Source organism: Bubalus kerabau, chromosome 2 (assembly GCF_029407905.1).
Source record: "Bubalus kerabau isolate K-KA32 ecotype Philippines breed swamp buffalo chromosome 2, PCC_UOA_SB_1v2, whole genome shotgun sequence".
Classification (NCBI taxonomy): domain Eukaryota; kingdom Metazoa; phylum Chordata; class Mammalia; order Artiodactyla; family Bovidae; genus Bubalus; species Bubalus kerabau.
In genome coordinates, this window is record NC_073625.1 from 13,421,022 (window position 1) to 13,433,704 (window position 12,683).

A 12,683-nucleotide genomic window follows, 5' to 3' on the forward strand; every position below is an offset into this window, starting at 1 on the left:
CACCAAACATTTATTAAGTGCTTAATATGTGTTATTCACTTTATTACACCCTAGAAAATGAGGGCCATGGGATACGGACTCTGAATTTGAATTGCCGGTGATGGTGGAGAAGAAACAGTCCCAAACCTTCCCCTCTAAAGGACAATCAGACTCTTGACAGGAGAGAATGTGCTATAAAGTGAGAAGAGAAAAACGAGTGCTTGAACTTGCCAATGTATCTGGTCTGTAAAATAAGAATTTGTGGAATGCAATGAGAAATCTACCCATTTAGAATCTTCAGTGCATTTGGATGCACTCTTTTGCAGCCTCTGTGATTTTTCAGGTCAACTGTACGTAATCAGTTAGTTCTAGTTTCCAAACATTAAAAAAAATATGTTCAGTCCAGTGTAAAACTCAGAATTTTATTTACAATTAAAGCTTCACTCCCCTCCGACTCAGGTGCCCCTTGGACAGGCTACCTGTATTTGAAAAGTGGTCAATGTCTTTTCTCTGTTAACCATTTTTGTTTTTCAGTCAGAGAAGGCAATGGCACCCCACTCCAGTACTCTTGCCTAGAAAATCCCATGGATGGAGGAGCCTGGTAGGCTACAGTCTGTGGGGTCACAAAGAGTTGGACATGACTGAGCGACTTCACTTTCACTTTTCACTTTCATGCATTGGAGAAGGAAATAGCAACCCACTCCAGTGTTCTTGCCTGGAGAATCCCAGGGACGGGGGAGCCTGGTGGGCTGCCGTCTATGGGGTCACACAGAGTCGGACACGACTGAAGTGACTTAGCAGCAGTAGCAGCAGCAGCCTAGTGACTAGGCCTCTAGAGACTTGAGATTCATAGGTCAGTGTCAAGGAGTGACTCGAAAGGGGAGGTAGGATAGGTAACAGCCAGAAATGTTGGACCTGGCTGGTGTTAGATCACTAGGCTCTCACCCTTGAGCTCTCCATGTAAGGGAGGTGTTAGTTTGCTTTCCTGGGCTGATTCATTGCTCTGTAGAGATCCCAATTTAATTTCTATTCCTATTCAACAGCTATTTGTTTCGTACCTCTCATGCCCCAAGAATCATTCTGGGGATTGGGATATATCCGTCACAAATATACACAAAGATCCCTGCCCTATGGAGCTCAGGGTCTGGACAATGAAGTAATTAACACGTACCTTAGGTGATATGTGAGAAGATGAGTGCTAGGAAAAGAAAGGAGAGCAACTGAAAAGATCAGAAGTGCAAGGCGAGGGGGCAGACTGGCTGCTGTCTAGATAATATTTAAAGCTAAGTGTCCCCACTGCGGTTCTCCTGCACTGAATGGAAGCATCTTCTCTCGCTGGTTGCTCACAACTCACTTCTCAGTGCACCACCCACTCCTGATTCTGCTGGGACTCCTCCCTCCAGATGCCTACTTGGAGAGGTTCCAGAAGACTCCCCCCCGTGACCCATGTCTAGCCCAGGGACCAGCTCGAGCACCCTTTGCCCCAAGAAACACTAGAAGGACCGATTATCTTCAGGGTGGCCATCTCTCTTCACCAAGGAACCAGACATCAGCTTCTGCGTCCCCAAAGTTCTAAAAGATGCAATCTGATCTTTCTAAGTGGTCTCTCACTTGCCAGGAGAGGAAAGCCTCATGCCCTCCGCCCCCAACCACCACAATAAGAGCTCCTTCCAATTTCCAGTTTACCCTAATTTACATGGGATTGGTCAAGATGCTAAGACTTTCAAATGGTTTTCTTTCAACTGCTTTGTAAGTGGCAGAAGCTGTAGCTTACTGGGAGTTGCTGACATCTATTTTTCTTGGGGTCTCAACTCTTACTGTCAGTTCTGTTTTAACATCTGAATCATGAATCGATGGAGACATCACTAAGTTAGTGGGTCTCGTGGAGATATTTGGTTACAAAGGTAGTCTGAAGCTCAGGAAAAAATGGGGGTGAATATATATAATATATATATATATCTATCAGTAGATTAATCATTATTAATAGTTTTCATGAAATATTTTTTCTTCTCCTTACTTATAATTACATATTTTTCTCCAAGGCTAAATTCCATAAGTGATTATTCATGTGTAAATCATGTATTGACAAATCTCCAGAAATATGGTGGCAAGGCCATATATTTACAGCAATCCACAACATAGAAATTAACAAAAAAATAAATAAAAGAGGGAAATTTTAGCTTTATTCAAGAAGAACATCAACTTCATGTAAAAAGGATGTAAAACGTAAAAAGGATGTAAATGTAAAAATGTAAAACGGATAATCCAGAAATTATGTGTAACAAACAACAAAATGGGTACCAAACCAGAGTAAGGCTCTGGGAGCTAACAGCTTGTGAAGGCTGTTCAGGTGAAAATGGGAGATATTCTGAGAAGACTTAGGAATTTCCCTTGGGTTGAAGGAGCAGAGTCTGGAAGTGCTGGCTGGCTGGGAGAGGTAGGAAGCCCTCCATCTGGGCTTTGATTTCTACCTACATGTGTGCATGCTCAGTCCAACTCTCTGAGACCCCAAGGACTGTAGCCCACCAGGCTCCTCTGTCCATGGGGTTTTTCAGGCAAGAATACCGGAGTGGGTTGCCATTTCCTTCTCCAAGGGATCTTCCCGACCCAGGGATCAAACCCATGTCTCCTGTATCTTCTGCACTGGCAGGCAGATTCTTTACCACCTGGGAAGCCCCAGTGGGACTTAAAACCCCTGTTCAGCTGGTGGATGGTTATGGGTGTCTTCAGAATACAAACAGCTGCCAATGCAGTTGACAACGGGCGCTATGAAAACCCTAGATCTTCCTTTGCGAAAGTGAGCAGACAACAGAAAATTGACAATTACATAGAAAGGATAAGAAAACAGGAGGATCGGGCAGACAAAACAGACTACATAACTTCCAGTGCAAGAGTGAACACAGAATATATAATCAAACATTTCAGAATTCCCATTAGTGTTCCAGTGAAATTCTAAAAATCTGTGAAATAGTACTGGAGGATTGGAAAGGCAGAGGAACATGGGGTAACACAGGCAGTATTGCAAGAAGCTGTACCCCCAGGTGCTGGGAGATCAACAAAGAAAGGTCAGGATTCTCAATATTTAGCATCTTAAAAGAGGTGCCCTTTGGAGGTGGGCTTCAGACTTGGGCGGAGGCGTCCTGGATTGGCTAGTGAGCTTTGGTTCCAGCACTGTTGGCAAAAACTGGAAATGGAAACCAGACATGGCTGCTGGAGTGAAAAAACATTGATGAAGTGAGGCTGAAAAAAAAACAGACGCAAAACACAGAAGGAGCAGTTCCTCCCCTCACTCTAGAGCACAAGGGAGCTGACAAGGGACCTGTGGCTGCTGAGCACTAGCCTCACATGCCAAAGCAGAGGAGAGAGGGGGGATTCAGAGACCAGAAGCAAGCACATGCATCTAGCAAGTATCCTCAAGGAGCCAGGACACTTTGGAACAGCACTTTCAGAGATTTTAGGGAAAAGGATTATAAGCCAAGAATTCTAAACCCAACCAAATTATAGTTTACTTCTGAGAGCAACAGAAAAGAATTCTTGGACATCCAAGAATTCAGAAAGTACACACCTACAATTTCTCTTGCAAATGAATATGGCAAGTATTCAAGAAAAAAAAATACAAAGTTAAAATAAGTTACATAAGAAAAGTGATGCCTAATAAAACAGGTAAAATTAATAGAATTTTTAACTCTAAAGAAAGTATTAAGAAGGAAATCTAACCAGTTGTACAACGCTAAAAGCCAAAAACAAAACAAAACAAAGCCCCTAAAAAACAGTGGCAATCTGGAACTGAATGTTCAGATTAATTCAACAATTTCAGGAAGGAAAGAGGGGTGGTGTGGAGGAAAAATGTGCCAATAGTCTCATGGGAGAGCAGTATACAGATATAAAACACGCAGAGGTATGATTGGAGAGAAATATAGGTGGGGAGTTTGTTCTGAACTTCATTTACTGAAATGCTTATGATATTCTATTAAAAATGGAAACACCCAAGTCAAAAGATGCAAAAGACGAAGAAGGAAATGGCAACCCACTCCAATAGTCTTGCTGGGGAAATCCCATGGACAGAAGAGCCTGGTGGGCTACAGTCCATGGAGTTGCAAAAGAGTTAGACACGACTTAGTGACAAAGCAACAACAACAACAACAATTTCAACACTCACGAGGCCACTTGTGTATTGACTGAACCACAATTAATTCAGCCCAACTGCTAGAGGCTTGTCACTAACACTGAGAGGGGTTTAAACCAACAACCATATCCAAAACAGATAGGCAGAAAAGGTAGCTGAAATCCAGAAATCTGTCACGGGAATACTAATAGTGGGTTTGTTTGCTGTTCCTTGGCCACTTACAACATGGTCAGGCCAGTTGCAACACTGTAGTCTAAGCCACTTCACCTGGGAGGGTGGAGAGGCACCGGTGGCTCCCCTTGATGCCATAGGCTGATGGATTCAGAGCTCACAGGCCAGAAGCTAATGCTGCCAGGCAAACACAGGCCTCTGGGGGAAGGAGGCAGGGGATGAGCCCAGAGCTAGGTAAAGCCCTCTGCCCTCTCTGGTCCAAAACTGCACATCCCTTCCACATACTATCAAAGTGTGATCTGAGGACTCAGCTCCAGGAATCCCAAAGGCTTCTCAAGGGAAATCTGTGAGGTCATTTAATGGCACCCTACTCCAGTACTCTTGCCTGGAGAGCCCCATGGATGGAGAAGCCTGGTGGGCTGCAGTCCATGGGGTTGCTAAGTCGGACACGACTGAGCAACTTCACTTTCACTTTTCATTTTCATGCATTGGAGAAGGAAATGGCAACCCACTCCAGTGTTCTTGCCTGGAGAATCCCAGGGACGGGGGAGCCTGGTGGGCTGTGGTCCATGGGGTCGCACAGAGTCGGACACGACTGAAGTGACTTAGCAGGAGCAGCAGCATTTATTTTCTAACTACAGACCTACATGAAGCTGGGTTTTCTTGGCATGTTTCAAAACAACATACTGCCTGTAGAAACAAATTTAAGATTCTAGCTGTCTTGAACTAGACCAGACAGTAAAGACATTTGCAAAATTATAAAAACAGTACTGCTGCTGCTAAGTCACTTCAGTCGTGTCCGACTCTGTGTGACCCAATAGACGGAAGCCCACCAGGCTCCTCCATCCCTGGGATTCTCCAGGCAAGAACACTGGAGTGGCTTGCCATTTCCTTCTCCAGTGCATGAAAGTGAAAAGTGAAAGTAAAGTCGCTCAGTAGTGTCTGACTCTTCGCGACCCCATGGACTGCAGCCTACCAGGCTCTTCCATCCATGGGATTTGCCAGGCAAGAGTACTGGAGTGGGGTGCCACTGCCTTCTCTGAAAAACAGTACTACTCTTCTAATTAAGTTTTCGAAAAGTTTGACTTTTAAAATAAATGCCATTCATAGTACCCCAAAAATGCAAAAGAAATAAAATTAATAAAAACCCACAAATAAGGACCAGTTGGTAAAGAATCCACCTGCAATGCAGGAGACCCCGGTTTGATTCCTGGGTCACTAACATCCACTGGAGAAGGGATAGGCTACCTACTCCAGCATTCTGGCCTAGGGAATTCCATGGACTGTATAGTCCATGGGGTCGCAGAATTGGATACGACTGAGCAACTTTCACTCACCTCAACAAATAAGGAATGTAGATATCAGCCAATTGTCAGTATTTAGTACACCCATGACCTTGATGCTGGGAAAGATCAAAGGCAGGAGGAGAAGGGGACAACAGAGGATGAAATGGTTGGATGGCATCCCCAACTCAATGGACATGAGTTTGGGTAAACTCCAGGAGTTGGTGATGGACAGGGAAGCCTGGTGTGCTGCAGTCCACGGGGTCGCAGAGTCAGACATGACTGAGCAACTGAACTGAACTGAATGAAGGGTTTACAATACTCCCTGCAGCATTTTAAGGAAGGTTATAGTCAAGGCTATGGTTTTTCCTGTGGTCATGTATGGATGTGAGAGTTGGACTGTGAAGAAGGCTGAGTGCCGAAGAATTGATGCTTTTGAACTGTGGTGTTGGAGAAGACTCTTGAGAGTCCCTTGGACTGCAAGGAGATCCAACCAGTCCATTCTGAAGGAGATCAGCCCTGGGATTTCTTTGGAAGGAATGATGCTAAAGCTGAAACTCCAGTACTCTGGCCACCTCATGTGAAGAGTTGACTCATTGGAAAAGACTCTGATGCTGGGAGGGATTGGGGGCAGGAGGAGAAGGGGACGACAGAGGATGAGATGGCTGGATGGCATCACTGACTCGATGGACGTGAGTCTGGGTAAACTCCGGGAGTTGGTGATGGACAGGGAGGCCTGGCGTGCTGCGATTCATGGGGTCGCAAAGAGTCGGACTCGACTGAGCAACTGATCTGATCTGATCTGATCTGAAAGGAGTGCAGTTTGGGAAAAATTAATCTGCTCAAGATGAAGTGCAGAAGCCAATGTTTTAAGTTCACGTCTTTCAAAATTCTCAATCACCATGTTATTTTGCCTCTCCAGTAAGGAACAAATATGTTACAAAGGTTTTAGTTGTTTATCCAACACCCACTCTCCCTTTCCTTACTAACAGAACTCCCGTTTGTTTGCTTAAGCCACAGATATTTAGATAGCCTATTATGCAGTAAATTCAATCTCTAAATATTATAAAGACCAATGAAACAGATCACCATAAAGGAAAATAATTAAATTCTCCTGGTAAATTAACAAATAAATGTATTCTTAAATCAATAAACACAAAAATCCAGCTACATGATATTTAAAGAGACACATAAGAGGACATAAGACATAAAGACTGAAAGAAGCTGGGCAAAGACATCCCAATCAAGTATGAATAAAAAGAAAGCAATGTTACATGCTAATATTATATCCCAAAACATGCCAGGGGTTAAAAAAAAAAAAACCTACAAAAAATCCCCACTCAATGTGACAAAAAACACCTACTCAATGCGACAAAAATGGATATTTCATATTAGTAAAATGCACTATTGACCACAGAGATACAATAGGTAACTATGCATCAATTGATGCTATATAAAATATCTAAATCTGATAGAAATGCAAGATATTTGATAAAACTATAAAATCATGAATGAAAAATTTTGACATGCCCTTTTCAAGCAGTCAGCAATTAATTAAGGATAGGGAAAATACATATAATTATAGTGCCTATATGTCAAACCATAAACATTCTCTCAAAAGTCCATTACACAGTAATAAAAATTGACCATGTACTAGGTAACAAAGAATTTCCCCATAAATTTCATCAACTAGAGATCATAAAGGCAGTGATATTCTTGGTCCATCAATTTCACCAAAATAGAAAAGAGAGTCTTCCATTCCTAAGGAAACAAAAACACGCACACCTCTTCTCAATAGAATACAAATCCAACAGGAAATCAAAATTAAAACTTAAAACAACTTAAAGATGAATCAGGAATTTCTAAAAACCAGAATATCACTTGCCAAGGCCTATGAGATGTGACCAAAGACGTGTTCAGAGGAAGAAGTTTTTATAAATGAAATTCAACTGAATAACCTGTTGAAAAGCTCTCAGCCCAGATGACTGGCCAGGTACAGGCTGCGCAGGCGCAGTGGGACCGCGCTGGGCATGTTCAGTGCCGTGCTGTGGCTTCTAGGCTGCGCCAGGCCAGATGAGGCCACCAAGGTTCACGGTTCAGGGATCTCCAGGTTGACAAGAAAGACGACTGGTGGCCTTCGGCAGAGCTGACTGGGGAGGAAGTGTGAGTGCGAGTTCGGGAAAACCAAGTTCATCCAAGCTGCTCCAGCGACGAAAATAAGCCCAGTGATCAGGAAATTGACCAACATGATCATTTAGGAGGAAACGAACTGTGGAATATGTGAACCGTGAACTTCCAGATGTTCAAGCTGGTTTTAGAAAAGGCAGAGGAACCAGAGATCAAATTGCCAACATCTTCTGGATCATCGAAAAAGCAGAGAATTCCAGAAAAACATCTATTTCTGCTTTCTTGACTATGCCAAAGCCTTTGACTGTGTGGATCACAATAAACTGTGGAAAATTCTGAAAGAGATGGGAACACCAGACCACCTGACCTGCCTCTTGAGAAACGTGTATGCAGGTAGGAAGCAGCAGTTAGAACTGGACATAGAACAACAGACTGGTTCCAAATAGGAAAAGGAGTACGTCAAGACTGTATATTGTCACCCTGCTTATTTAACCTATATGCAGAGTACATAATGAGAAACGCTGGGCTGGAAGAAGCACAAGCTGGAATCTAGATTGCCGAGAGAAATATCAATAACCTCAGATGTGCAGATGACACCACCCTTATGGCAGAAAGTGAAGAAAAACTAAAGAGCATTTTGATGAAAGTGAAAGAGGAGAGTGAAAAAGTTGGCTTAAAATTCAGCGTTCAGAAAACTAAGATCATGGCATCTGGTCCCATCATTTCATGGCAAATAGATGGGAAAACAATGAAAACAGTGAGAGACATTTTTTGGCTTAAAAAATCACTGCAGATGGTGACTGCAGCCATGAAATTAAAAGACACTTGCTCCTTGGAAGAAAAACTATGACCAACCTAGACAGCATATTAAAAAGCAGAGACATTACTTTGCCAACAAAGGTCCATCTAGTCAAAGCTATGGTTTTTCCAGTAGTCATGTATGGCTGAGCACTGAAGAATTGATGCTTTTAAACTGTGGTGTTGGAGAAGACTCTTGAGAGTCCGTTGGACTGCAAGGAGATCCACCCAGTCAATCCTAAAGGAAATCAGTCCTGAATATTCATTGGAAGGACAGATACTGAAGCTGAAACGCCAATACTTTGGCCACCTGATGCAAAGAACCAACTCATTGGAAAAGACCCTGATGCTGGCAAAGATTGAAGGTGGGAAGAGAAGGGGATGACAGAGGATGAGATGGTTGGATGGCATCACCAACTTGATGGCTATGAGTTTGAGTAGGCTCTGGGAGTTGGTGATGGACAGGGAAGCCTGGCGTGCTGCAGTCCATGGGGTCACAAAGAGTTGGACATGACTGAGTGACTGAACTGAACTGAAGTTATTGGCCAGGACCCCGGGACAGAATGAGGAAGGTGGGGAAAGGAAGCAGTCTGAGAAGTACCACGCTGCTTCTGCAGAGGAGCAGAGAGACATCAAACTCCATTCCTGCACTCTCTTGCATGGGGCACTGAGAAACTGAGCCTGGGATGGGCGGGGACCCGTCCTCAAAGGTGCCCATTCCTATCAGGCCCCTGTGATGCGAGCTGACCAGTGCAGTGGCTTCCTGGCCTCGAGAGGAAAAAGTACCTGTGGATGGTGTTGTCTGAGGAGTGTCATGGTTGCTGCTGGAGGCTTCTGGGAACCGCAGTGATGATCTAAAGGAAGCATGATGAATACAAGATGGCCAAGGCCACCTCTACCCGGGCTGGGTACCACAGGTAGTGGGGGGAGGGCAGAGCCTCTTCTGCCCCTGGACAAAATGCAGCTTCTATCACCTTAACCAATAGGTAAGGATTGGCCACCTGATGCAAAGAGCTGACTCATTTGAAAAGACCCTGATGCTAGGAAAGATTGAGAGCAGGAGGAGAAGGGGACGACAGAGGATGAGATGGTTGGATGGCATCACCAACTCAATGGACATAAGTTTGGGTAAGCTCTGGGAGTTGGTGATGGCCAGGGAGACCTGGCATGCTGCAGTCCATGGGGTCACAAAGAGTCGGACATGAGTGAGCCATTGAAATGAACTGACACACACACACTCACATATGACAGAGAAGCCTAGCCAGCTACAGTCCATGGGGTTACAAAGAGTTGGACACAACTGAGCGATTGACACACACACACACACACACACACACACACACATACGTATATCATGAAACAAACTAGTTTGCCTTTGACAGTCCCTTTATTTTCAAACTTTAGTGCCTCTTGAATTTCTAAAACATAATTAGACTGTGTCAACCCGTGCTTCTTAAAAACTCCTCAATGACTCCCTGTTGCATAAGAATAAATCCTTCCATTTGAGCAACCTACGCATTGCAGGACCCTCCCATCTCTACTCAGACCTCACTGTTCTCCTACCTCCTGGCCTCTGACACAGGAACCTCATTTGGCGTTTACCATAATTTGAGCCCTTACTTCCACAAGTCTCTTCTCTCAAACAGGAAACTTGTTCCTTCTGCTCTTTAATCTCTTTATTCTTCTGATTCTTCAGGTCTCAGCTCAAATCTTACCTTTTCAGAGATTTCCTCTCAGATCACTGCATCTAATGTGGTCTAACTCCAAAACCACCAAAATTCTCAAACATACCTGTCATCATTCTCTCACTGGTAACCATCTGAATTTATCCTTTCTGTTTATGTACATATTTATCATTTCTACCTCCACGAGAATTTCAGTCCCATAAGTGTACTACTCTGGCCTGCATTTTTCACCATGTCTAGAATATATGCTTCGCATGTAGTTGCAAACAATAAATATTTGTGGAAAGAAGGAAGAAAGGAAATTACAAAGGAAGTGTGGGTGGAAGGAAGGCGCCATTCCCCGCCCCCCATCTTTTCATACACACTTGCTCGGAACCCTCACAGAGAGTCTCAATTCTGTCTTTCAGTGCCAGACTATTCTGCTTCCTGTTGTCCCAACTATTTAATCATGACCCGTGTCAGATCAAAAGAACAATTTTTCCATCATTAAAGAAGTAATATATATTGGCATGTACTCAACACTTATTCCTTGCTGCCCACTCTCTATACGGAGTGCTTATATGGTAGACGGTGTAGAGTTCTCTTTTGCCTCACCCCAGTCACCTTGACTACTTTAGTCCCACCATTGTCCACATATAATCTAACACGATTTGAACACTTGAAGAGATCCTAACCAACAAATCCGTGATAAAATTTTAAAAAAAGAACCAGAAAATCCTTCTTTAACAGGTCTTGGGGTTAAGGATTTCAAAAAAGAGACCAAAAAAAAAAAAAGGAGAAGCACATTCTCAGATAACTCTGTATTCACTGCAGAGTTCATCAACGCAATTTTACTTATGTACTTTAAGTTTTAAAAGCTAGTTAGATCTGAATTAAGTAACATTGAGTATTCTAGAAAAGAACGATGTATGAATCACAAAAGACGATCGTTGTTGGTTCGCATACATGTCCTTCCACCGTGTTACCACGCGATGGCAGCACACCCTCACGTTACGGATTCTGATTTTCAATGTTTCAGATCAAACAAGACTACTGAAATGATGATCAGGGTGGTATTCATTTACAGGGCGTCTGCTATTTCCAGACAATGGGGTATAAACTTTTCCCCCCGACATGGTCTTTTTCTCTCAAGGAGCCCATGGAGCAGTGGGAGGAGACAAGCTTATGCACAGATAATTTTAAGAACAGTGGAAATGATAGAAACCTAGAGGTGGGGACTCGTAGCTTAATACGGTGGTTGCTGTTTAGTCGCTAAGTCGTGTCTGACTCTTTGTGACCCCTGGACTACAGCCACCAGGCTCCTCTGTCCATAGGATTTTCCAGGCAAGAATACTGGAGTGGGTTGCCATTTCCTTCTCCAGGGGATCTTCCTGACCCAGGGATTGAACCCAGGTCTCCTGCACTGCAGGCAGAGTCTTTACCAAGAGAGCTAGGGAGATAAGGTAAAATTTCCCTGATGGGATGATGCCTGGATTGAATTTTAATGCATCAGAGTTTACCTGGGTGAAAATAGGAAGTAAATGATAAATATTCAGAGGCAAAAAAGACTAGCTTTTGAAAATTTACTTTTAATCGGAGGACAATAGCTATACAATGTTGTGTTGGTTTCTGCTGTACAACAACATTAATCAGCTATTAGCATACATACATCCCTCCCTCTTCAGCCTCCCTCCCAGCCACCCCTCCATCCCACCCCTCCTGGTCATCACAAAGCACCGAGCTGAACCCCTTGTGCTATACAGCAGCCTCCCACTAGCTGTCTGTTTTACATATGGTAGTGTATATATGTCAACGTTGAAGAAAGGAAGCTGTTAGCATCAAAGGAGGGGGAAATACCTGTCCCTTACAGAGCAGAGAATCCACTACAAACCAACATTATTTGAGCATCAGCTATATGCCTGGCATCCATCTACATTACAAAGAGAACAAACAATCTACATACAAGGAGAACAGAATGCACACAACCTTTGCCCTAATAAAGTTTTTCTTCTGGGGGATAGACCCACAACAAATAGAAAACACAATGCCAAGTGAGTCTCTTCACTCCAAAGGAAAAAGCAAGCAGAAGCGTAAGTTGGAGACCACAGACGCAGGGAGACAGCCGTTGGGAGGTAGTGATGTTTTGGGAAAGGCCGCCAGGGAACAGCAGATGCCTTTACGTGGACCATGCATCACAGTCGTGGCTAAAGTCTTTTAGCAAGTGGTCACTGGAAACGTACTCACCAATACCTGTCCCACCAAGGTCTGCGCCGAGAGCAGCATTTCTATACGATCACGAAAGTGGCTCTGGAAGGTGAGACTTCTTGAATGTTTATGTCTCATGTTACCTGAATTAAATTCCTAGAAGCAAGAGAAAGAAATGGAGAATAAGCTGGGCCTCAGAAGAGGTCATGGATTTCATGCGTGGTTGATGGCGTCTCCTGCTGTGACATCAGCCAGAACCTCTCCACCTTGTCCCACCCCGGGAACCTTGAAGTCCCCTCTTCCATGTTTCGCAGGATGAATCTGACTCGG

At 43.8% G+C, this 12,683-nt stretch overlaps 1 protein-coding gene across 1 annotated transcript in view; it reads right to left on the bottom strand.

Annotated features, from left to right (window-relative positions):
• Nucleotides 1-12,683, bottom strand: part of KCNU1 (potassium calcium-activated channel subfamily U member 1) — a 153,013-nt gene that overhangs the window by 136,693 nt on the left and 3,637 nt on the right. Inside the window, exon 2 of the mRNA XM_055567104.1 lies at nt 12,393-12,509. Within this exon, the coding sequence (XP_055423079.1) occupies nt 12,393-12,509 (117 nt within the window). The remainder of the gene's footprint in view (nt 1-12,392; nt 12,510-12,683) is intronic.